The sequence below is a fragment of the Canis aureus genome, chromosome 21 (assembly GCF_053574225.1).
Source record: "Canis aureus isolate CA01 chromosome 21, VMU_Caureus_v.1.0, whole genome shotgun sequence".
NCBI classification, from domain to species: domain Eukaryota; kingdom Metazoa; phylum Chordata; class Mammalia; order Carnivora; family Canidae; genus Canis; species Canis aureus.
The window spans coordinates 4,757,987-4,785,169 of NC_135631.1; the positions used below are offsets into that span (position 1 = coordinate 4,757,987).

The window sequence follows — 27,183 nt, forward strand, 5'->3', positions numbered from 1 at the left end:
AAGATTCAAACCGAAATCATTGAGAGAATATAAACATAGAAAAAAAATCAGCTGAACCAAAAGTTGGTTATTAGAAAAGATAAATAAATTAAATTAACCTTTAATTATGGTGATCAAGAAAAATGGAAGACATAGATTATAAGTATTAGGAATGAAAGAGGGGGCACCATAAAAGAGTATTATATTATAAACAATTTTATGTCAATAAATTATCAATTAAAATTAAAGGAACAAACTGGAAAAAAAATTTTTTTTAAGTAATCTCTACACCCACCATGGGGCTCAAGCTTGTAAACCCAAGCTCAAGAGTAGGATGCTTCACTGACAGAGCCAGACAGGTGCCCTGGAACAAATTTCTTAAAGGTCACAAATGACCAAAGCTGACACAAGAAGAAATGGAAATATGAGGGACACTTGGGTGGCCATCTGCCTTTGGCCCAGGGCGTGGTCTGGGGATGGGGATCAAGTCCCACATTGGGCTCCTAACAGGGAGTCTACTTCTCCCTCAGGCTGTGTCTCTGCCTCTCTGTGTGTGTGTGTCTCTCCTGAATAAAATATTTAAAAAAAATAGAAATTTGAATAATGAGTAGCCCTGTATCTACCAAATAAATTGAATTTGTAATTAGCCATTTCACAAAGCAAATTCCAGGCCCAGATGGATTCACTGTTCTATTCTGTTGAACATAATACCAATTGCACATACTTCAGAACTAATTTTGTGAGGGTGGTGTTACTTTGATACCAAAACGAAGCAAAGATGGTACAAAAAAGAAAGCTGAGACCAATATCTTTCATGAACATAGCTGCAAAAATACATAACAAAATATTAGCAAATAAAATCTAAAAATACATAAAGGAGTATAATACATGTGACCAAGTAGGGTTCATCTCATTCATATAAGATTGATTATTATTATTTTTTAAGGATTTTATTTATTTATTCATGAGAGACAGAATGAGAGAGAGGCAGTGACATAGGCAGAGAGAGAAGCAGGCTCCATGCAGGGAGCCCGATGTGGGACCCATCCGGGGACTCCAGGATCACGCCCTGGGCCGAAGGTGGGCGCTTATCCGCTGAGCCACCCAGGCGTCCCTGGATGGGAGGATTAGACATGCAAAAATCAATCAATATAATTTACCATATTAAAGTTAATAAAGAGAAAAAAGCCATATGTTAATACTTTATTTCTAAGATTGGTAGCAAAGCACAGATGTTTATTTTAACTGCATCTATTCAGTATTGTACTAGAAGTTGTAGTCAGTGCAATAAGGCAAAAAAAAAAAGATGGGAAAAAGCGAAGTTTTGTAAAAGATAAATAAAAGGGGTGCCTCGGTGGCTCATTTGTTTAAGCGTCTATCTTCAGTCCAGGTCATGATCCTGGGGTCCTGGAATGGAGCTCCAAGTCGGGCCCCTTGCTCAGTGGGAAGTCTGCTTCTCCTTCTCCCTCTATCCACCCTCCCACTTGTGCTCTTTCTCCCTATCTCTTTCAAATAAATAAAATCTTTTTTTAAAAAATCTTGATTTCAGGATTTTTAACTTAGTTTTTTTTTCTTTTTTTAAATATTTTATTCATTTACTCATGGGAGACACACACAGAGAGAGAGAGAGGCACAGACACAGGCAGAGGGAGAAGCAGACTCCATGCAGGGAGCCTGAAGTGGGACTCAATCCCTGGGTCTCTAGGATCACACCCTGGGCTGAAGGCAGCACTAACCGCTGAGCCACCCGGGCTGCCCCATAATAGTTTTTAAATAATACCATGTTCTTACTAGTATGATTACTTGGTACAGGTTAAGATGTCTTTGCAGTTCTTTTTGTTCTTAGAATAAGACTAGTATCTTTGGCTTAGACCAACTAAGAATTACCCCTTGAACCAGGGAGAGCCCCTCCCACGGGACATAACTACACATTTATTTTGACCTCTTTCTGTTGAATTATAAAAGATCTATTGACTTTCTGATGTGAAAAATCAGAATCTACTGTGCAGCCCTTTATTCTCTTCCTCCTCCTGCCTGTGTTTGGAAACCATTTTCTTTTTCTTTCTTTTCTTTTTCTTTTTTCTTTTTCCTTTTCTTTTTCTTTTTCTTTTTCTTTTTCTTTTTCTTTTTCTTTTTCTTTCTTTCTTCCTTTCCTTTCCTTTCCTTTCTTTTTTTTTTTCCTTTCCTTTCCTTTCCTTTCCTTTCCTTTCCTTTCCTTTCCTTTCCTTTCCTTTCCTTTCCTTTCCTTTCCTTTCCTTTCCAGATTTTATTTATTTATTAATGAGAGACACAGAGAGAGAGAGAGGCAGAGATACAGGTAGAGGAAGAAGCAGGCTCCATGCAGGGAGCCCAACGTGGGACTCGATCCCGGGACTCCAGGATCAAACCCTGGGCCGAAGGCAGGCGCTAAACCACTGAGCGGCCCAGGGATCCCCTGGAAACCATTTTCAGATTTGTTGTTGTTAACTTTTGTGACTTGAATGTTTTAGTTAAACTGGTCTTTCTGGCTCCATTAATGCCATTACCTTTAGTTAGATTTTTCTCCTCCCACGTAAAAACTGAATGACAATAAATAACATTTATTTATCACTCTGTAATTCTTGTGACTATAGTCCTACAAATCTAAGTCTTTGCAGTAGTAAGATTACATTTTCTATATTCAAAGGAGAGTCCCTAGGATAAAGATCACTTGGCTTCTTTTTTCATAAATTTTACTTAAAATCATGTTGTATTTTACCTTGCCTCATGTTTGAATTGTTTCTTTTATGTTTATGACTTTTTTGTTTTATCCCTAGGATTTATTATTGCTTTCCTTTTTTCTTTTTAGCAGAATAATATGCCTTTTTGGTACCCTCAAGTTTTCCTGATGTCTCATTTATACTACTTATTGCCTGGAGTTCCCCTTTTTATCCAAAAATTTCTTTCTTAGAGACCTCTATATCCTAATCTGGACTGTGAGTGTATGAGTCCGCTATACAGCTATCATCATAAGGTTTCTAAAATTACCACCCTAGTGCATTTCCCAGTTTTCATTACCTTACACCATTCTGGTAAGCACTGTTAGTTTTGTTAATTCTTCCAGAGTTAATTTATGCATGTACTAACAAACATTAAATGTATATTTTCATTTTCCTCCTACTTTACATAAATGCCAACATGCAGTGTACTGTTCTGTACTCTTTTTCACTTAACAATTTATCTTGGTCGGGCACCGGGATGCTTTAGTCAGTTAAGTGTCTGCCTTTGGTGCAGGTCATGATCTCCGGATCCTGGGACTGAGCCCCACATCAGACTCTCTGTGCAGTGATGAGTCACTTCTCCCTCTCCCACTCTCTCCCTCTCCCTCTCCCTCTGTGATCTCTCTTGCTCTCTCTCAAATAAATCTCTAAAAAATTATATTGGAGATTTTTTTCATATCAGTATCAGGAGAGCTTCTTCATTTGTTTTAATAGCTGCATATTTGTCATCCTATGGATGTACCATAATTTAATACTCCCCTGTTGGTGGATATTTTAAGTTTTCCAATTTACTACTATTAGAAACAATGTATATCTCTACAATTCCTAGAGTAGAAACTCTGAGTCAAAGATTACATGATTCTTTGGGTAGAAATTGCCCTCTGTAGAGATATGCCAAATTAGGTTCCCACAAGCAATGTATGAATGCCAATTTTCCCACAGCCTTGCCCACAGTGCTATAGGATTTTTATTTGTTTTCAGTGGTGGTGGTGGTATTTGCTCATCTGGTAGGTAAAGCCGAGCAACTTTTAATTATGAGTCTACTCCTGTGAGGCTGCCATAGAAAGATTTACCTCACTTTCACAAAAGCAGTGGAAAAAGTCCAACTCTATTTACTTTTAACAAGATGCAAGGAAATGCTGACAGATTAAGAAATTAACTGCAGGACCTAATTAGAAAAAAGATTTGGCAACATGCCCAACTTATGCAGTAGGAAAGGGAAAATATTCTGCATTTGTGACACTGTTTAGAAATGGGTAATTTAAATGCCCTCTAATCTAGGCTAGTATTGTCCAATTAAGGAGTCTATTAGAATGAAAACACTTGAATTTTTTTATACTTAGTGTTGTGAAGCAGATTTTTTTCCCTTAAAAATCTTCTCTTTAAATATATTTACATTGAATGGTAAAGATTGAAGTTTACCTAAACAAACTGAACGTTTCCTGTTTTCTTTCAAACTACTGTGCAAGGAGTTAGATGGATTCAAGTAGAAGTAAGACAGAGTCTCTGTCCTTCAGACACATTTAGTATGGGATGACTGTGATTCAAGGAAGCACAGGGTGAGTACTGTAAGAGGTGGAAGCAGCCTGACCTCAGGGAAGGGCCGAAGAAGCTCACTGGATGATAGGAAATCAGGAGATGAGATGGTATTTAGGGTGACCTGAACTAATGAGTAGCAAAAGATACTGCAATTTAATGGCAAAGGAAAGTTTTTTAATTGCCTTTTTATTTGGTTTGGGTGACAGGATGTGCAACAAATCTTTTCTTGGCATTCGCTCACTCTAGCAGAGAATCAGCCTGGAGTTTAGCACCACAGTTTTATATCTAATTTAGGTAATGTAACCTAGTTAAGATCACAGACTCAAGCTAGACAATCCTGGCTACCACACGCTAGCAGTATGACCTTGGGCAGTCTATTTAACTTTTCTGTGCCTCTATTTTCTCTTCTGTAAATGAAGATCTTAATTGTTTTGAGGATTCAATTATGTAAATCACATATTACAAGTAGTGCCTGGTTCATAGTGTTCTATATGCTTGCTATTATTATGTTGTACCCTCACAAATTAATACTTTTTTCTTTCTCCTTTTTTTTTATTTTTAAAGATTTTATTTATTTATTCATGAGAGACACAAAGAGAGAGAGGCAGAGACACAGGCAGAGGGAGAAGCAGGCTGCATGCAGGGAGCCTGATGTGGGAGTCGATCCTGGGACTCCAGGATCACGCCCTGGGCCAAAGGCGGCGCTAAACCACTGAGCCACCCAGGATCCCCATTTTTTTCTTTCTCCTTAAAAGAATATTTTCAGGTCACAAAATTAATCTATAATCATTGTAGGAAATGTGGGATATATAGAAAAGCAGTTTAAAAAATTTACATGTAACCTTAGCACTGTAGAACGTTTTGGCATATCACCTCACAGGCAGTCTTACATAGTGGTTAAGAACATGGAATCTAGGGATGCGTGGGTGGCTCATTTTGAATGTCTGCCTTCGGCTCAGGGTGTGATTCCAAAGTCCTGGATCAAGTTTCGCATTGAGTCCGGCACCAGGTTCCCACAGGGGAGCCTGCTTCTCCCTCTGCCTATGTCTCTGCCTCTCTGTGTCTCTCATGAATAAATAAATACAATCTTTTTTAAAAAAAAAAAAAAAAAAGGAAAGAAAAGAAAAGGAACTTGAACTCTAGAGCCCACCTGCTTGGGCTCATATTCTAGTCCCATTTACTAATCTCTCTCAATTTGTTCATCTGTGTAATGTGGATGGTAATACTGTTCACAGAATGAGGATTAAATAAATGAGTATACATAAAGCATTTAGAATATTATGAGGCAAAGTAAGTGCTCTGTAAGTGTCTGTGCTGCTCCTCCTGTTATTCTTCTTTGTGTATGTGTATGTCCAAGATTTAAAGAAATCCCATTAGCCTTTGAAATAAAGAATGTACATAGGTATATATATATATTCCACTAATGAGCTGAAAGGCACTCAAGGAGTGCTACAGGGAATAAACGTGTGCACTCACACATGCATGTGCACACACACACACACATACACACACATGCCAGATTTACATCCTAAGGTAAAGGATGGGACTGTAGAGGAGAAAGTAATTAAGAGTTGTTAGATTATCAAGGAGTTATAATTTGATTAGATGGAATCTAATCAATTATTAGAAAATACTTTCTTCCTGGACAATTGGGGAAAAAAGTGAATAAGTCCATGGTTTAACTCAAGTAGAAAATCAGAATGTATATATTATGGATAATAGTAATAATAAAATTATACTGTTAATCTAATTCCATTGGGACAATGAATAAATTCCCACTTGAAACCTCAGCTAGATAAGAAAGTAGATTTAACTGGCTATAATTTCTTCCTATAGAAAAAAACCCTTATTTGAATTTCAAATTAGCTAAGTTAGGAAGTGAGCATTCCTAAGGGATTCACTATTGACTTCTTATAAATAATAGCTTTTCCCAAGTCAAGTTGGATTCTAGGAGAATATGACAAATGCTATGAAAGACAAACATTTTATTTTAGAAACCTATCCAGATGTATATTAACCTAGGTAGTAAATTGAATACTGGGCCCTAAAAGATATGTCTAAGTCCTAACCCCAATGTGACCTTATTTGGAAGTAGAATCTTTGCAGATGTAATTAAGGATCTCAAAACAAGATCATCCTGCGTTTAAGATGGGCCCTAAATCCAATAACTGGTGTCCTTATATGGGAATGGAGAGAGATTTGAGACATACAGAAACAGAATAGACACAGGGAGAAGGTTATGAAGACAGAGGCTGACATTGGAGTGATATGGCTACAAGCCAAGGAATGCCAGAAACTACAGCAGCCTCTAGAAGCTGTAAGAGGCAAGGATAGATTTAGATTATCCCTTAGAGACTGTAGAGGGAATGAATGCAGCCCTGCTGACACCTTGATTTTTGGACTTCGGGCCAAAAGAGGTACAAGAGAATAGATATCTGTTGTTTTAAGTCAGCAAGTTTGTAGTAATTTGTTCTGACAACCCTAGGAAATTAATACAGTCAGAGGTTAAAATAAAGCATATTTGAAGTTGTCAATGGGATAATTTTTTGTTGCAGACATACAAAAATATTTTTTTAGACTTGTACATATATAAAGCCAAGTAAGGAATCTTAAAATTTTGTATGCAATAAATTTGGGGTGGAAGGAGTCTAAAATAACATTTTAGATGTAAATAATCCTGAAAAGCATAATAAAACAACCCTCTTTATTTGAAGCCCTTAGAAAAGATGGAGAGTGTGTGTGTGTGTGTGTGTGTGTGTGTGTGTCTGTGTATCAGGCAAACATAAATATGTCCATAAAATTTGCCATTAGAGAATAAAACAGTACTAAAATTCATACTCACAGGTAAGCTTTATTGCATTTTAACATGAAAAACTTGATTATAATTCTACATTTGAAAACAGGTATTGGGAGAGCCTGACCTGATACTCTTCTTACCCAGTATCTTAGTCCCACATAATATTTCAAATTACTTTGAGACCAGGCTTGTTTTGTTTTGTTTTTTAGTTTATTGCCTCTAACAGTTCTGATTCAAAGGTAAATGGTCTTAGGTCTAAAATTTGTACTCCATGGTTATGATCCCAATAGTGGACTTTAAAGGTGCTTGCTCAGTCACATCTCAGTGTTCTTTTCAAGGTGGAAGATCTTCGAATAACTAGCTATGAAGTGGAACATATTCTTGTTTGAAGCTCTATGGTTATAAACAGTAAGATAATGGTAGTTCTCTCTGTGAAGTCCTTTATCAAGAATGCCTAGGATTACCCTGTTATCTCCCTCTGACAGCAGCTGTTTGTTTCTGGAGCAAAATTTGGGTACTGCCTTCAGGTGGGTTGGATAGGGAGATCAGAGAAAGTTGGAATTATCTCTGGAAAATACGAAACCAGCTGGATATACAGTACTTAAAAATGTATCATTTATAGGTAATATGGCAAGCTGTTTCAGTCCCCAAATGACCTACTTTTGAAAATGTTAATTATCTTTGTGGAGAAAGACATCTTTTTTGTTTTTTGTTTTTTAAGATTTTATTTATTTATTCATGAAAGACACAAGCAGAGGGAGAAGCAGGCTCTCTGACAGGAGCCCAATGTGGGACTTGATCCTAGGACCCCAGAATCACGCCCTGAGCCAAAGGTAGACACTCAACCACTGAGCCACCCAGCGTCCCGAGAAAGACACCTCTTTTTTTTTTTTTTTAAGATATTATTTATTTATTCATGAGAGACACGGGGGCGGGGGGGCGGGCAGAGAGGGGCAGAGACGCAGGCAGAGGGAGAATCAGGCTCCATGCAGGGAGCCCGACATTGGACTCAGTCCCAGGTCTCCAGGATCATGCCCTGGACTGAAGGTGGCACTAAACCGCTGAGACACCCGGGCTGCCCTCAAGAAAGACATCTTGAATTTGAATTACACAATCTTCTTATTTTGTTCATTTTAACGTGGTAAGAATCTGCCTGAGGCTGATTGTTGGGAGAGAAGAATAAAGGAAAGAGAAGGCAAATGAGAAATAGAAACCAGCGGAAGTTAACAGTTTGGGGTTTCCTTTCTGGCTCTTTAGCTTGTGTGGAGCAACAGGATTTGGATGGCTGAATTACTGCCATAATTAGGAATAAGCAAAGATCTTCATTTTTAGTGCCTTGCTGTTGCTGGGCTTCTTTTGAACTTCACAGAGTTAAAGGTTTCTTCCTCGTGTGCTGTTGAGTTTGTCAGTCAAGTCTCATTACAGAGGAAAGAAGGATCAATTCCTCACCTTTGTGATTTCAAAAATAGTACAGTGGTCCTGGAATAATGATATGGTAGCACATAATTGAAACTTTCTGGGTACTTTTATGCTATATCATTTTTCTTGTAATTCTAGAGTCACACGAGAGCTACTTTTTTTTTTTTTTTTTTTTTTAAAGTAGGCTCTACACCCAGCATGGAGCCAATGTGAGGCTTAAACTCATGGCCCTGAGATCAAGACCTGAGAGCTGAGATCAAGAGTCAGAGAGTCAGATGCTTAACCCATTGAGCCACCCAGGTGCCCCATAGGGCTACTTTTAAAACATATTTTATATTTTGTCGACTTATTCCATTCAGGTCCCCAGTCACTTCTTTTCCTGGTATTCTTGGATAAGGAGCTCTTTTTCCAGGGGAATACTGAGAACCATAAGGACCTTAGACAAGACCATTTGGTCCCAATATCTTAAGAATCAGCTAAATGTTAGAAAATGAGAATTGTTAGATTCACATGCTAGTCAGTATGGAGACTAAGTTCCTTCTTCTGTACCACATTGCTCTTTTTTCCAGCTTAAAATCTTGGTCCCTATCCTCCTCTTCACCGGCAACTGCTTATGTTTCTATGGAGTAGAAGTCCCTCAATCAAGCTTTTGTTTTTACTACTTCTGTGAAATGCCTAGTATTGTGGTCACCAGTATCCATTTTCTGTCCTCTGTTCTACTTCCAGCAGTGTTTGACATGTCGTCTTAAGCACTTTGTTCCCTGGTTTATGAGGACGCATCCTTTTGCTGCCTCACTGGAAGCTTTCTGTTCTGCAGACTTGTATGCATGCATTAAAATGCCCAGGGTTCTATCCTTGGCCTTTTCTCTTTTTTATTCGAACTTTTCTCTGGAAGATCTCACCCATTCCCATTCCTCTAAATACCATCTTTATGCCATGATTCCTGAATATCTATCTCTAGCCTGATCTTACCCTTGAAAGTCCCTCAAGACTGGTATAGCCAGTTGCCTTCTTTAATTTTTCCATTTGGATATGCAGTAGATGAACAAAATAATCTCCTGACTTTCTCCTTTTTCACCCCAAAACTTCCCCGTCTCCCTCATCTGAGCAAACAGTAGTGCCATCCATACACTCAGTTACTCATGACAAAAGCCTATAAACATCTTTGATCTTCTTTGTCTCCATAGCCTGCGTTCAGTCCATCAGCAAAATCTATCAGTTCTACCAGAATGTTCCTTAATTCCACCCTTCTATCCATCCCTACCATCTTCCTATCTTACCTGGACTTCTGCAACAGCCTCCTAACTGGTCTTCCTGTTTTCGCCCTCCCTTTTCTGTGGGCCATTATTCATATAACAGTACGGTGATCTTCCATAAATCATTTGATATCATCCACTGGTTTATAACTCTTCATTGACTTCCCACCATCAAATGAAGATCTCTACCTCATAACCCAGCCTCCATTTGCTTTTCTAACTTCACCTCTTACTTCTCCCCTCATTCACTGTGCTCCAGAGATACATGCCTTCTTTGTTTCCTTCACATATCCCATCTTCATTTTATGTTTCAGCTGCATGTTCTTTATGGTTTTACCTGTATGTATGTCCCTAAATAATTAGTAGTTTATTTTTGCTTGGTTTTAAATTTGGTACAGTATCTTACTATATGTAGTCTTCTGCAACTTGTTTCTCATTCAGTATTATGTTTTGAGATTAATGCATGTTGAAGTGTAAGCTTAATTCATTCATTTTCACTGCTGGATAGCACTTGATTGTTTAAGTACACTCCAGTTTATTTATCTACACTTTGACACAGTGTACACTTAGGTTCTGATAAGCATAATAAAAAAAATACCTAATTTATAGTGAACTTACCATGGGCCAGTCACTATTCTCAGTGTTTTTGTATATGTGAATCTTCACAACAGTCCTCATTTTGCTGATGATGAAGCAGGATATAGGAAGATGAAGTAGTTTACCCAAGGTTGTACAAGTCATAAGTGCTGTGAACGCTTTTGAGTGTGTCTTCTGGTACACAAGGGTAGGAGTGACAGTGCTTGACCATGGATTTTACACATGTTCAGTTTCATGAGATGATGCCTAATAGTTTTCTAAATGATTGTATCAGTCAATAACTCCCACCAACAGCATATGAGTTCCCATTGCACCACAGTTTCACCCACATTTAGTTTTGCCAATTCTGTGGGTGTAAATGATATTTTGACTTCAATTTGCATTTTCCTGATTCATAATGAGGTTTAACATATTTTTGTGTATTTATTAGCTATTAGCATTTCCTCTTCTGGAAATACAAAACATCTGTTCGTGTCGTTTGTGCACATTTCTATTTGAGAGTCTTTTTCTTATTGAATTATAACTCTTTATGTTCTAGACCTTTTGTTAGTATTATGAGTTTCAGATGTCTTCTCCAAGTTCATGATTGGTGTTTTAACTCCTTATCCCCTGATGAACAGGAATTCCTAATTTTATTTTATTTTTTATTTTTTATTTATTTATTTATTTATTTATTTATTTATTTATTTATTTATTTATTTATTTATTTATTTATGATAGTCACAGAGAGAGAGAGAGAGAGAGAGAGAGAGAGAGGCAGAGACACAGGCCGAGGGAGAAGCAGGCTCCATGCACCGGGAGCCCGACGTGGGATTCAATCCCGGGTCTCCAGGATCGCGCCCTGGGCCAAAGGCAGGCACCAAACCGCTGCGCCACCCAGGGATCCCCAGGAATTCCTAATTTTAATATGAAGTTGAATTTCTCAATGTTTTCAGTGTCTCGTTTAAGAAATCTGTCATTACCTCAAAGTATGAAAGATAATATACCATATTTCTCCTATAATTTTGCACTTCACATTTAATCCACCTAGAGATTATTTCTTATGTATAGTGTGAAGTGTGGATTCATCTTTCCTCCATTTTATAGTTATTCTTTTCCCAATTGTTGAAATACTGCCTTTTTTTCTTCTCTTTTTAAAATACTGCTTTTTTTCTTATATAAAGTTTCTGTATAATTCTAGAATTGTTTCTAGACACTCTGGTCTGTTCTGTTGATCTTTCTTTCTATTATTTCATTAATACATACTACCTGAACTAATATTGCTTTATAATAAATCATGACATCTGATAAGCTAATTTACCCACCTTGTTTCTCTTCTTCAAGAATGTCTTGGTTTTTCTTGGCTGTCTTCCTTATAATATTAGAATTAACATCTATGGAAAATCCTGTTGGAATTTTGATCAGTCTTGTATTTATTTTGTGTATTGACTCAGAGGAGAATTAATATCTTGATGCTAAAATTTCCCTTATGCATGAGCATGGCATTTCTTGTTTGATGTCTCAAAACAACAATTTGTACATGTACAACATATCTTTCAACTCCATGGAGGCCTGGCACATCTTGCAAAGGTAGGCAGTTCAGAGTAGTGGTTAAGAGCAAAGGCACTTGGGAATCCCTGGGTGGCTCAGCGGTTGAGTGCCTGCATTTGGCCCAGGGCGTGATCCTGGAGTCCTGGGATCGAGTCCCACATCGGCCTCCCTGCATGGAGCCTGCTTCTCTGCCTCTCTCTCTCTCTGTCTGTCATGAATAAATAAATAAAATCTTAAAAAAAAAAAAAGCAAAGGCACTGGAACCAGACAGCTTGGGTTTAAATCCTTACTTAGCTGCTTACTGTGTGGTCTTGGGTAAATCAACCTGTCTGTACCTTCATTTCCTCACCTGCAAAACAGCTAGCAAGAGTTTCTGTTTCATAGAGATACATAGTAAATGCTCAGTAGATGTTACCTCTTACTATTACTGATTTATCCCAGGTGTCTTATTGTTACTTTGTGAATAGTATCCTTTTAAAAATTATGTTTTATTTCTTTGTTGCTGGTGTTTAGAAATGCAGTTGATTTTGAGAGATCTAATGATTTGGTTAAACTCTCATCAATCCTAATGAGAAAAAAAAATCCTAATGAGAATTCATAAAAAAAAAAAAAAATCCTAATGAGAATTCTTCCAGATTTCCCAAATAAGCTATCATCTATCAGCCTGCAAGTAATGACTTTTGTTTCTTCCATTTTAATCCCTATATTTTTATGTGGTTTTGTTTCTGTTTTTTGGTCTCTTACCGGGCTAAACTAGCATATAACAGTATATCCTTGAATAGAAGTGGGACCTTGTCATATTCTTGGTTGTAAAGAAAATGTTCTAGAGGCACCTGGGTGGCACAGTTGGTTAGGAGTCTGGCTCCTAGTTTCTGCTCAGCTCGTGATCTCAGAGTAGTGGGATTCAGCCATGTCCAACCATGGGTTGAGCTCCACGCTCAGCACTGTCTGCTTAAGACTTTCTCACCCCACCCAACCCCTACATACACTCACTCTCTCTATAAAATAAATTTTAAAAAAAATGTTCTAATACTTCACCATTAAGATTTTTGCTATAGGCTTTTGGTATATATCCTTTTGTCAAGGAATAGTTTTCTTTTCTTTTTCAAAAATTTATTTATTTGAGGAGGGGAAGAGAGTGTCCTAAAGCTCACACCCAGCACAGAGCCCACCCTGAGATTATGCCCTGAGCCAAAATTAAGAGTTGGAGGCCCAGGTGGCTCAGCAGTTTAGCGCCGCCTTCGGCCCAGGGCATGATCCTGGAGACCTTGGATCGAGTCCCACATTGGGCTCCCTGCATGGAGCCTGCTTCTCCCTCTGCCTTGTGTCTTTGCCTCTCTCTCTCTCTCTCTCTCTCTCTCTGTCTCTCTGTCTGTCTCATGAATAAATAAGTAAAATCTTTAAAAAAAAAAAAAAAAAAAGAGTTGAAGGCCCAACCAACTGAGCCACCCAAGTGCCCCTGCATTAGGTTTTATGTTAAGACATCTTTGCATTTGTGCAGTTAACCCAAATGAGTTATGATGTATTTTTAGAATACATTACTAGGCTTAGTTTTGTTGATATTTTGTTTTGAAATTTTGCATTTATGATTGTAAATTAGATTGGCCTTTTAATTTTTCTTTCTTGGGTATTAAGGATCTATGTTAATTTTATGAAATGAATGAGAAAAGCGTTCTCGTTTTTTAATCCTCTGGAAAATGTGTATAAGGTTAAAATTATCTCTTCCTTGAATGTTTGATAGAGTTTGCCTCTAAAAATTATCCGGACCTGGTGTTTTCTTTCTTAGAAGAGTTAAAAATTACCGCTCAGTGTCTGCAGTGGTTATAGGACCATTCGGGTTCTCCAGCTTCCCTAGTCATTTCTCTTATGTTGTATTCTTTAGGCATCTGCCTTATTCATATTAGTTTCCAACTTTATTTGCATAAGTAGTTTGTGGAATGCTCTTGTGAATCTCTGCTCTTTCTGGAGTAGTCCTTCTAAAGTTTTGTTTTGTTTTTAACTTGAGAAGGGGGGAGGGGCAAAGGGAGAGGGTGAAGCAGACTCCACTGAACAGGGAGCCTGACCTGGGGCTCCATCCCAGGACCCTTGTGCTGGGATCATGACCTGAGCCAAAGGCCAAAGCTTAACCAACTGAACCACCCAGGTGCCCCTGGAGTGTATCCTTTTAAAAACAATTCCTGGTTTCTAAATTTTATTACTAAAACATATATTTTATTTTCTATTTTATAAAATGTGCTTTATCCTTACCATTTTCTTTTAGGTGTATGGTTTTATTTCTTTGTAAGATTTTATTTGTTTAGAGAGAGTGAGCAAGGGGAGGGGTAAGGGGAGAGGAAGAGAGAAAGAATATTAAGCAGACTCCCCGTTGAGTATAGAGCCCCACGCAGGGCTCAACATGGGGTCCATCTCACAACCTTGAGATCATGACCTGAGCTGAAATCAAGAGCCCGACACTCAACCAAGGAAGCCATCCAGGTGCCCCAGGTGTTTGGGTTTGTTTGTTTACTTACTTATTCATGAGATACACACGGAGAGAGGCAGAGACATCAGCAGAGAGAGAAGCAGGCTTCCCCACGGGAGCCCAATGCGGGACTCTATCCCAGAACTCTGGGATTACGCCCTGAGCCAAAGGCAGAGGCTCAACCACTGAGCCACCCAGGCATCCCTGTTTGGGTTTATTTAACTGTTCTTTTTCTTTAAATGCCCTTCCCTGACATGTTTTGTTTTGTTTTTAATTTATTTGACAAACAGCACAAGCAGGGGGAGCAGCAGGCAGAGGGAGAGAGAGAAGCAGGCTCTCCCCAAGGAGCAGGGAGCCAAATGCAGGGCTTGATCCCAAGAACCTGGGATCATGACATAAGCAGAAGACAGATGCCTAAGTGACTGAGCTACCCAGGCAATCCCTCTTCTTTAAATGTCCTAATGGCTGCTTTGTTCATTAGTTTTGGCATTTTTTTCTTATCTAATATAATCACGTAAGACTATTGTTTCCTCCAAAAATAAAAATAAAGTTTCCTCTAAGAACCTCTTTAGTTTTGATGTATATTGTTTTATTAATGTTGGGATCTGAGTATTTTCTCACTTCTTTTTTCCTATGTTTCTGAGTTATTCTTTTTTTAACCTTTATTCTTAGTTTCCTTTTTTTTTTTTTTTTAAGATTTATTTATTTATTTATTTGTGATAGACATAGAGAGAGAGAGAGGCAGAGACCCAGGAGGAGGAAGAAGCAGGCTCCATGCTGGGAGCCTGACGTGGGACTCGGTCCCGGGACTCCAGGATTGCGCCCTGGGCCAAAGGCAGGCACTAAACCGCTGAGCCACCCAGGGATCCCCCTTAGTTTCCTTTTGAATTAATGGATGGTTTTTCTCATATTCCATTTAAACTACAAGTTTGAAAGATACTCAATTTTTAGTTTCTTGGTGAAACTTTGAATGTGAATACTTAAGAGTTTAAAGCTGGTTTTTCATTTTTTCCCTTTGAAACAATTCAAGGACCTTAAAAAAATTCTGACTTGAGTCAGTTCCTGTCACATGCATGCTGTAACATTTACAATGTGTAAATCAAACATGGTTATTCTTGTTTCATATTAGCCATGTTTGTTTAAATTTACCTACATTTTTACAATTTTGTCTACCATTTCTTTTCCTATCCTTGATCTTTTAGTACCATTTTCTTATTTTTACAAGTATCCTTAGGAAGTAGCATTAATGTTCAAGGCACTCACAGTGATCCTCCCTCCTGGGGTTCACACTCTTAAGTAGTTCCCTCCTACACTGAATAGGGCTGACCTGTGTAACCAGGAGGATATTCAGGAAGTGATGGAGTGTGATTTCTGAGGCTGGGTCATAAAATACATTGCTCCTTTTACCTTGCTCTTTCTTGGAACATTCACTCTGTGGGGAAGCCAGCTGCTATGTCATGAGATTGTGAATCAGCCCTGGGAGAGGAACTATGGCCACCTGTCAACTACCAGTACTTGTAAATGAGCCACCTGGGAAGAAGATCTTGCAGCTGTGGGCAAGATGATTGCAGCCCTGGTTAACATCTTGACTGCAACCTCATAAGAAACCCTAAGTCAGGACCATCCAACTCAGATGCTTCCGAATTTCTGATGCACAGAAACTGTGAGATAATAAATGTATACTATTTTAAGTCATTTATTTGTTACATAGCAGCAGATAGGATTACCTATATACATTAATGAGAGTTTATGGTAGTAAACTGTCAGTTTTTGTTTTCCTGAAAATGTTTTAATTAACCGTCATTTCTTTTTTAAATTTTTTTTTTTTAATTTATTTATGATAGTCATACAGAGAGAGAGAGAGGCAGAGACACAGGCAGAGGGAGAAGCAGGCTCCATGCACCGGGAGCCTGATGTGGGATTTGATCCCGGGTCTCCAGGATCACGCCCTGGACCAAAGGCAGGCGCTAAACCGCTGCGCCACCCAGGGATCCCCAACCCTCATTTCTTTTTTTTTTTTTTTTTTAATTTATTCATGAGAGACAGAGAGAGAGAGAGAGGTAGAGACACAGGCAGAGGAAGAAGCAGGCTCCATGCAGGGAGCCTGATGTGGGACTCGATCCCGGGACTCCAGGACAGCGCCCTTGGCCAAAGGCAAGTGCCAAACCGCCGAGCCACCCAGGGATCCCCTTAACTCTCATTTCTAAAATATATTTTATCTGTGTTTACAGTTCTGTAAGGGGTAGGATAGAGAGCCATCATTGCTTTTATTCAAATAGCTAGCCAGTTTTCCAATATTATTTATTAATTGAGTAACTCATCTATTTCTTGCATACAATAAATTTTTGTTTATATTTGAGTCTAATTTTGGACACTATTCTCTTCATTTGATCTCTTTGTTTATTCTTTTTCCCAATACCTCAATGTTCTCATTACTTTAGCTTTAGAATATATGTTAATAATCTACTGGATAAAGCTCTCTTCTTTACTCTTTTCCCTAGAGCTCTTCTGGCATCTGCCTACCATTCTTCCTTCCTTCTCTTCTTTCCTCCCTCCCTTCCTTTTTCTCTTTCTTTTTTTCTTTCTACTATGAAATTTTTTTAAACCTACAGAAAAGTAGGGAGAAGGGTTTAATGAACCCCATATATTCATCACCTAGATTGGACAATTATTAAAATTTTTTCCGAAGTATTTTGAAGTTAATTACAAAATCATTTCCCTCTTGAATACTGCAGTGTGCATCTCTGCTTCCTTTCAAATTTAAATTTTGAGGGGATCCCTGGGTGGCTCAGCGGTTTGGCGCCTGCCTTTGGCCCGGGGCACGAACCTAGAGTCCCGGGATCAAGTCCTGCGTCAGGCTCCCGGCATGGAGCCTGCTTCTCCCTCCTCATGTATCTCTGCCTCTCTTTCTATGTCTATCATAAATAAATAATTAAATCTTTAAAAAAAATTAACTTTTGATTATTTGCATTTTTATTTTTATATATTTATGTTTATATTTTCATAATGATTCTAGTAGTCTTTTGGTGTATTCTCTTGAGTTCTAGTAACACTCATATATCTGCAAATGGGGATTGTTTTTTGCCCTCCTTTCAGCTTTGATATCATTTTTTTTTTTTTTTAATTTATGATAGTCATACAGAGAGAGAGAGAGAGGCAGAGACACAGGCAGAGGGAGAAGCAGGCTCCATGCACCGGGAGCCTGACGTGGGATTCGATCCCGGGTCTCCAGGATCGCGCCCTGGGCCAAAGGCAGGTGCCAAACCGCTGCGCCACCCAGGGATCCCCATTTCTTTTTTTTTCTTTAGACTTTATTTATTTATTTATTTATTTATTTATTTATTTATTTATTTATTTGATAGAAAGTGAGTAGGGGTGAGGGACACACAGAGAGGGAGAGGATCTGAAGCAGACTCTGCTTGGCCACAGAGCCTGTGCGGCTCAGTCTCACAACCCAGAAATCAAGACCTGAGCCAAAACCAGGAGTCCAACACTTAACCAACTGAGCCACTCAGGCCTCCTGATATAATTTATTTCTAATTACTTCAGCCAGCTTTCAAGAACGGTTGTATATAAATAACAGGCTCTTATATTGTTCCTGTCTTCAGAAGGAATGCTGTGGTCTCTCATCTTTAATCCTGATGCTGACTATGGAAAGTATATGTTTCTTAAGTTTATGTTAAGGAAATATTTTTCTATTGTTGTTTTCCTAAGGTTCTTTTATTTATTTTTTTTTTCCTAAGGTTCTTTTAAATTAAAAAAAGTGTTAAGTAATATTTACAACCAGTGTGGGGCTCGAACTCATAAACCAGAGATCATTATAACCATTATATGGTTTCATTCATATGAGGAATATAAAAAATAGTGAAAGAGATTATAGGGGAAAGGAGAGAAAATGAGTGGGAAAAATCAGAGAGGGTGAAAAACCTGAGAGACTCCTAACTCTGGGAAATGAACAAGGAAGGGGTAGTGGAAGAGGAGGTGGGCAGGGGGATAGGGTGACTGAGTGATGGGCACTGAGGGGGGCACTTGACAGAATGAGCACTGGGTGTTATATGTTGGCAAATCGAACATATAGTAATCTTTTCATATAGAAATCTTTTAATCGAATTAAAAGAAATACAAAAAAAAAAAGAGTCCCATGCTTTACAGATTGAGTCAACAGGGGGCCCCTAAAGGTCTTTTTTTTTTTTTTTTTTTTTTAAATCAGGAATATAAGGGCACCTGGGTGGCTCAGTTGGTTAAGCTATGACTATTGATTTTGGCTCAGGTGATGATCTCATGGGTAATGAAGTAGTGCAATGATCTCATGGGTAATGAGGTAGTCCTGCAATGGCTCTGCACTCAGTAGGGATTCCGCTTGAAAATTCTCTCCTGGGCAGCCCCGGTGGCGCAGCGGTTTGGCGCCGCCTGCAGCCTGGGGTGTGCTCCTGGAGACCTGGGATCAAGTCCCACATTGGGTTCCCTGCATGAAGCCTGCTTCTCCCTGTGTCTCTGTCTCTCTCTCTGTGTCTATGAATAAATAAATAAAATCTTAAAAAAAAAATTCTCTCCCTCTGTCCCTCTCCCTACTCACACTCTCTTATACTCTCTCTAAAATAAATAAATCTTTACAAAAAATAAAATTAGGAATGTATGGTGAAATTCATCAAATACCTTTTTAGCATCTAATAAAGTAATTGCATTTTTTCTTTCAAACTTATAAATGTGATAAGATGTATTAATAATTCCCTACTGTTCAACCATGCTTCCTTGGGAGTTTCCCTCAAATATATATATATATATATTTTTTTTTTATATATTTTTGTTTTAATGTACTTTATTGGTTCTTGCTCCTGACTCAGATCACTTATGTTTGTTTGTTTAAGGTTTTATTTATTTATTTATTTATTTGAGAGAGAGAGCACAAGCCAGGGGGTAAGGGAGAAGCAGGCTCCCTGCCAAGCAAGGAGCCTGATGCAAGGCTCAATTCCAGGACCATGGGATCATGACCTGAGCTGAAGGCAAATGCTTAACTGACTGAGCCATCCAGGTACCCTGATCACTTATTTTTGGCTAGACCAAAATTTGGAGGGTTTTTGTTTGTTTTGTTCTTCTGACACACCTCTTCTACTTCTATCACTGAAACATATGGATTAAAGTGTTGTTATATTGAAGGACTGTAATTTAAGTCACCAAGGACATGGCAGTTGCTGATGGTATGAAGGGTTCCTTTGAGCAAAGGATAAGGAAGGCACTTAACCTTTTTTTTTTTTTTTTTTTTTGGCACTTCACCTTTTTGAGCACTTCTGATATTCTAGGCTCTATGCTTAGGTACTTTTCACAGTTGTTAGCTCACATAGCAATTCTATTTTGTAGATGATAAACTTAACATTTAAGTCTGTTCTGTTACTACAGGAGCTGCAGACATAAGAATTTTCATGTGTAGTTTTAATAACAAGACCCTTCTCCCCATTTCCCCCATATTTAAGGCCCTTTCCAGAAGATTATATTCAAGGAAATTGTAGAAAGGGGAGGAAATGTTATAAATCTCACTGATATGTGCAACTAATTGGCATTTTTTACCCCCAAAATAGACATACGCTAAGTGACTGAAAATTAGGGGTTTACTTAAAATTGTATGTACCTCTGCTTCATAGAAAGTCACATCTAATAGCTAGAGAATAAAAGGTATCTTTGTGGGTTATGTTTTTTTGTTTGGGTCTGGGTTTTTTCCTCATTCCCTTGTGCTTCCATCTGAACAATGCCTGGTTCCATCAGATTTTTTTGTGAGACAAGTACAGACAGGGAGTCTTTTTTTCCTCTTACCCATTTATTGTAAAATCCATTCCTCTCTGCATCTCATTTAAGCTATCTCTCCAAAATTGTGCCTTTTGGGATGATAAAATTGAGTTGCTTTGCTTTTTAAAAATCTGCTTTAGAGTTACTAGTTTTATTTGTTTATCTGTTTGTTGAGAGAAAGGGATTGCAAGTGCATGAGCAAGAGAATGGGTAGAGGGAAGGGAGAGAGAATCCCAAGCAGGCTCCATGCTCAGCACAGAGCCTAATATAGGGCTCAGTCTCACAACCCTAAGATTGTGACCCAAGCTGAAATCAAGAGTTTGACCCTCAACCAACTGAGCCATCCAGGTGCCCCAAGTGGTACCCAGATGCCCCTCAAGTAACTTCTTAAGCAGTGAAATTACGCTGCCTAAAAATTTACCTTTGTGTTGTTATTATTATTGAAGCTCATCCAGATATCTACAGGTACCCTGTTAAAATAGAAGCAATTGTAAAAATGAACATTACTCTCACAAAGGAAAAACTTTTCCATAACTTTTTCTGCTGATTTGCTCTTTGTCTTATAAGTGCTGTTGCAGAGAGAAGGTAGAGCTGCTTCTTCCCATCTTGTGATTAAAGAACTAAAGGGGACGCCTGGGTGGTTCAGTGGTTGAGCATCTGCCTTTGGCTCAGGGCGTGATCCCAGAGTCCGAGAATCGAGTCCCACATCAGGCTCCCTGCATGGAGCCTGCTTTTCCCTCTACCTGTGTCTCTGCCTCTCTCTCTGTGTGTCTCATGAATAAATGAATAAAATCTTAAAAAAAAAAAAACTAAAGGGAAGAAAAAATTGATTTCCTCATATAACATAGTCATTTCTTGATAGGACAAAAACAAAAAAACAAAAAAACAAAAAAACAAAACAACAACAACAAAAAACCATCCAGGTCACTTGTCTTCTGGTCCCAAAAGGACTGTCAATGTAATTCAGAGATTGATCATGCAGTGTTTTATTCCATCCAGATCTTTGCTTCTCCTTTCTTCCATCTTTCCTGTCCAAAACATGGCCACCTCACTGTTCACTGACACCTAGAAGAAAGGAGATTTGGGGAGTGAGGGTGGAATATGACTATTCTCTTTTGGTGAGCCTCCCTAGTTCTGATTTGCATGGAGCAATTTTGAGGCAGCCATGAAATACAGGTTGGAGACTGTTTGTAGATGTCATTTAAGGGTGTTTCTCCTTCATCTTACAATGAAGAATAAAATAGAATAATTTAGAAGGCTTCAAAAGATTCTTGTTATTATATTTTTCTATCATTCTCCATCTACTTATCAAGTATACAGCCTTATTCTTTCAGATTCAGTCGAGTGGGATCTGAAGAAAATTTCTTGAAAGAATTTAGTTGGGCTCAAATAATGTCTTCACTGAAGCTGTAACACAATTACTCATGATCTTTTACGTAATTTAGTACTTAATTTTGTATGCACCATTACATTTGTTAGATAATTGATATACTTAAATCCTGTCCTCTCAACTAGGTAACTAGGTTATAAACTGCTCAAAAGCAGAGATTATGCCTCATTTTTCTATGTACCTTATAGCTTCTAGCATAGAGCTAACTACAGTAAAGATATATACAGTAAATGGTTGATGAAAATCTTGCTGTGCAAAAAAGAAAGTCCTTAAACCACTTCTAGGGCAGCCTAGGTGGCTCAGTGGTTTAGTGCTGCCTTCAGCCCAGGGCGTGATCCTGGAGACCCGGGATCAAGTCCCACATCAGGCTCCCTGCTTGGAGCCTGCTTCTCCCTCTGCCTCTCTCTCTCTCTCTCTCTCTCTCTCAAATAAAATATTTTCAAAAAATAAACAAATAAAGCCATTAGCCTGCATCGCAGACTAGAAGGTGAAAGGATCTGTCAAGTGAGTGGATTCCCTTTAAAAAATCTTCCTGCAGGCAGCTCGGGTGGCTCAGCGTTGTAGCGCTGCCTTCCGCCTGGGGTGTGATCCTGGAAACGTGGGATTGAGTCCCACGTCAGGCTCCCTGCATGGAGCCTGCTTCTCCCTCTGCCTATGTCTCTGCCGTTCTCTCTCTCTCTCTCTCTCTCTGTGTGTGTGTGTGTGTGTCTCTCATGAATAAATAAAATAAATAAAATCTTAAAAAAAAATCTTCCTGCAAGTCCTACCTAATATGTCCACTTACACATTGCCCAAATTTTAGCCATGTGTTTTCACCTAGCAGCAAAAGAAGCTGGAAAGCATGATGCTTTTTTTAGGAAGCAACATGCTCAGCTAAAAATTGGTGCTCTGTTATTAAGTAGGAAAAGGAAAATAGATGTTGGGTAGGCAATTAGCAGCCTCTAGCACACTGGGTAGAAACTTCCTTTAAAAAAAAAGAGGTACCTGGAATCCCAGGTTATTTGGCTCAAAAATAATCTTCCCTTCTGCCCCTCTCTCCCACTGTTGATCTCTCTCTTGCATGTGTATGCTGTCTCAAGCAAATAATAAAATATTTTTTTAAAAACAGTTCATTGAAATATAATTGACATGCAATAAACTGCACATATTTAAAGTGTACAGTTTGACAAGTTTTGACATAAATACATCCTTGAAAACATCACTACAACTAAGATAGTGAACATATCACCCCAATAGTACCTTTTATTAAGATTTTATTTATTATTTGAGAGAGAGAATGCATGAGCAGAGCTGGAAGGGGCAGCAGGGGAGGGAGAAGCAGACTGCCCTCCTGAGCAGGGAGCCCTATGTGGGGCTCGATCTTATGACCCTGGGATCCAACCTGAGCAGAAGGCAGATGCTTAACCATTTGAACCACCCAGGCACCCCTCCTGTACCTGTCTTTTTTGGTCTGTGCCCTCATTGTTCTTGGGTTCTCTTGAGAGCAAGGCATAGGAATAGGAATGTAGTTAATGTCTACTAAAAATAAACTACTAAACGGTTTTTTTTTTAATGATTGTACAATTTTGCACTCTCACCAGCCACACAGGGGACTTCTGGTTATACCACATCTTCACCAACACTTGGAATTATTATTGTTTATAATTTTAGTGTGAAGTTGTTTTCTTTTTTCTGCTGTAGAAAAACAGATTAGAACAGGAGTATGATGGGGATGCCTGGGTGGTTTGGTCGGTTAAGTGTCTGCCTTCGGCTTAGGTCATGATCCCAGGGTCATGGGATGGAGCTCCACATTGGGATCCTTGCTCAGCCAGGAGCCTGCTTCTCCTTCTCCTGCTGCTTGCCACTCCCCGTTTGTGCTCTTTTTCTGTAAAAACAAATAAAATTAAAAAATTTTAAAAGGCATATGCTCAGAGAAGGACCCTTCCTTTTAGGCCATAGATTCTGTATTTTTACTGCATAAAGAAGTACCCAACCAAGAAAACAGGGTAACAAGAAAACCAAGGATCAGAATCTAACTCAGCCTCTCATGCATTGCGGCACCTCCAGTCAGAACATCTTGCCAGGCTCTGTCAGGCTTAGTCATTCTTAGAACTGTCTGGGACTGTTACAGTCAACTATGTGTAAGTGTGGGTTTAAGGAGAAATTTGTCTATTTCCTTGAATTTTTTCTGTTATATGAAAATATATGTTGAAAATATTTACTTGTAATTAAATAATTTCTTCTAACTTTCTAATAAAGTGCCTTGTAAGTAACTTAAATTGGGTTCTGGCTAAGATAGACCTAAATTTGCATCTTGGCTCGACCATTTTCTGTGTGATCTTGGGCAAGTCTCTTAATCCTCCTGGCATCCCTATCTGTAAAATGGGCATATTTCCCACCCCTTAGAATTACTGTGAGACTTACATGAGATAACACAGTATATATCCAGCAACTGGTACCTGGTAGATGCATAATGAGTCATAGACATTTTTCTTATACTTTGAAGAACTAGAATTCATTTAAGCCCCCACATCTCTTTGAGTCATACCATTAAAAACACAAATAAAAAGATCTATTGAACTGATTGCCAATAAAATGGAAATCAATGTGGTGTGTCTAGTTTCTAAGCAAACACTGAGCATATCCAGTCTTGCTATTGCTTTGTTACCTAATGTATTAAATCATTCTTGGCTAGTTGACATAAGTGCTGTGGCGTAAAGCCTTATTTATTTGTTCAATAAACATTTATTGGTCTGTGATGTGTTATTCCTTCCTAACAAAACTCTGCCATATCATCCTACAATTTTTATATGTTATGTAAGAGGAAAGATGGTCCAGAGCCTTGCGGCACATGAAAGAGCAGAAGACAAGTAGTATAATGTAAGTCATTAGTTGTCTTCCCCTCTGGATTGTGTCATCTCCATGAGGCTAAGGGCCACATCCTTTTTAGTTTTAACAACTAATCCAGTGCCCAGGAAATGCTCACTAAATATGTGGAATGTGTAAAAGAGTAAAGAAGGATCACAGCAAAGGGAAAGAAACACGTGTTCCAGATTTATCCTTGTGACTCTTTATATCTTGCAGTGAGTTTATTAAGCACCCGATCAGTCTAAAGGTAGAAAATGTTTGCTTTGGAAAGAAGCAAAAACCTAACCCATTGAAAGCATTCATAATTAGCAGCCTTTGGGATCCCTGGGTGGCGCAGCGGTCTGGCGCCTGCCTTTGGCCCAGGGCGTGATCCTGGAAACCCGGGATCGAATCCCACATCGGGCTCCCGGTGCATGGAGCCTGCTTCTCCCTCTGCCTGTGTCTCTGCCTCTCTCTCTTTCTCTCTGTGTGACTATCATAAATAAATAAAAATTAAAAAAAAAATTTGATAATTAGCAGCCTTTGATGAGCAACAAAATGTGGTATATCCAGTCTCTTCCATTTGTTCCTCCAGTCATATTCCCTTTCCTTTCTGGCAAGGCTTGAAAATCAGTTGAACAATGTAGTTATATTTCTTTTTTTTTTTTTTGTAGTTATATTTCTTAATAGCCAACTATGTGGAATGTAATAATCCCTTCGGTGTTGGCAGAATCAGAGTTCCTTTGGGGCTAGCACATCTCTACTCTGAAGGGAAAAGAGAAACATACAACACTGTGGGTAGGCATTGAGGGGGAGATATTGGAAGAATGAGCATGAACCCAGGTGATTCCAGTTTAGCAAACCTGAGCAGGTTTTAGGAGCACAGTTGAGGGAGCCCTAGTCAATGACTGAGGAGGAATTAGGAAATTCTAAAATTTTATTTAACAGATATTTGCTGAGCAACTACACTGTTGTGCTCAGCCCTTTCATAGAAGGCCCAGAGGAGTGTGGTACCCAAAGACCTAACAAATTCAATATGACTGGAGCTTACAGTATGATGAAGGAGTAGAAAAAGGTAAGACAAGTAGTAAACAGGGGCAAGAGAGCTACAGCAGTGGAAAGAGGGAGCGTAAAATGGAGTCTAATCTGAGGACTTGTTATGACTCTAGTAAGCAGCATCCTTTGTATGACTCCTCATTCACCATAGCCTCTCCAAGGAAGAGAATGTTTTGAACTCGAACTACTCAAACCAGAAGCAGAAAGACAGTATTAATTTTTTACCTCCCAGCTCCTACTAGAAGACCAGGGTAGCCTGTCTTGGTTAGGCAAGGTCAAGTCAGATTATAGTTCCAGACTCAAGAACAAGGGATAGTTCTCTTTGAGTGAAGGGGGACTCCCTAATTGTGGCACTGAGGATTTCCTGCTACCCGATGCACAATTCAGTTAAAATCCAAACTGTGGCCATTTAAATCACTTTCTGCAAATAATATCTTTTTCATTTGTGTGGATTATCTCTTTGTTGCTACAAATTTACAGCTGTAAATGTTTCAGGTGTGATTAGATGTAAAGTAGAAGAGGGACCGAATAAGCAAAATAAACATCTATGCCTGCCCTTGGTATACCTATCCCCCTCTCCTCTCAGAAATTGCTCCCATGTATTAGGAGTAAAAAAGTATGTCAGTTTTACCTTGAGATCATTGGGTATCCACAGAAGTTCATGGAATAAGGTACCTTTTGACAATTCTCAAGTATCAGAGTTAAATAGGAAGGTGCTCTTTTACTAAAGGAGGACACAGTTTGGCATTCTAACATTCCTACTCTAAGAGGTAAAACAGTGTTTCCCCAACATCATCTGTCACTTTTCTCATAAGTTCCTTATGTTTGACTGGATTGTCTTTCTCAAAATTTTTCTAGGCTGTTCAGCTTGACCCTGAAGAAACTTGTCATGCTTAAAGAAATGGACAAAGATCTGAACTCAGTGGTCATTGCTGTGAAGCTACAGGTGAGTTGAGCAGGATTGTTTATTCAGGGTCCAAGGAAGCTGGAAACTTTTTGCCTACTGTTGGGACTCCAGAAATACTGATGGCTACCTCTTCTCTCCTTCCCTCCATTCCTTCCTTCCTCTCAGCCACACAAGGAGCAATAGTGTAAAATGTCTGAGCTCATGAGACCTAATGAGTCCCAGTTCTGTTTCTTAGTTAAACCACTTAGTTTCTTTGTCTGAAGACTAAAAACTTGGACCTTCCTGCCCTGCATATCTAACAGGATTAGTACAGTATCAAGATTGGGTGATACAGATGCTAAACTGTTTGATAAATGATTCAGAAATTGCTGTGGTGGCCAATGCCTGTTTCAGTCTCACATCCAGGGTTTCTGGGTCCAAACAATGCATGATTGGAGAAGCACTTTGGGGGTTTTCTATAAGGTAGAAGAAATTAATAGATTATTGTTTCAGACTTGGCAATTAAAAATTTACTAGAATATTTTAACTTCTAAGTAAGCCACACATTTAACTCCTTATAGGAGTATCCTTGAAGATCCTTACTCAGTATCTTCAAGAATGTTTCACAAACATTCATACTGTAAGCATTCCCAAAGTTCAGGAAAGAAGGGAGAACTGAACTACAGGAAGGTTAAGGAGTTTACCTGTTGCCAGCTAATTACCAGGTGGCGGAAGTGGTACTAGAAACTAAAGAGCAGATAATTGATATAATCTCATTAAGCTCCACTGCTATACCTTCCTTAACTGTTAAGTCCTTCCTAATGATGACTCCCTAGAGTTTACTGAGATTCTGGAGTCATTAAATAATAATTAGATTCTTCAGCTTAAGAATGGTATATTTAGTGAATTCTTACTCATTGAAAAGTAG

The 27,183-nt window shown here is 38.7% G+C and overlaps 1 protein-coding gene across 1 annotated transcript in view; it reads left to right on the forward strand.

Moving 5' to 3' along the window:
* Window positions 1-27,183, forward strand: part of PACS1 (phosphofurin acidic cluster sorting protein 1) — a 141,163-nt gene that overhangs the window by 70,216 nt on the left and 43,764 nt on the right. The window contains exon 2 of the mRNA XM_077862489.1: window positions 26,228-26,315. Coding sequence (XP_077718615.1) covers window positions 26,228-26,315 — 88 coding nt within the window. The remainder of the gene's footprint in view (window positions 1-26,227; window positions 26,316-27,183) is intronic.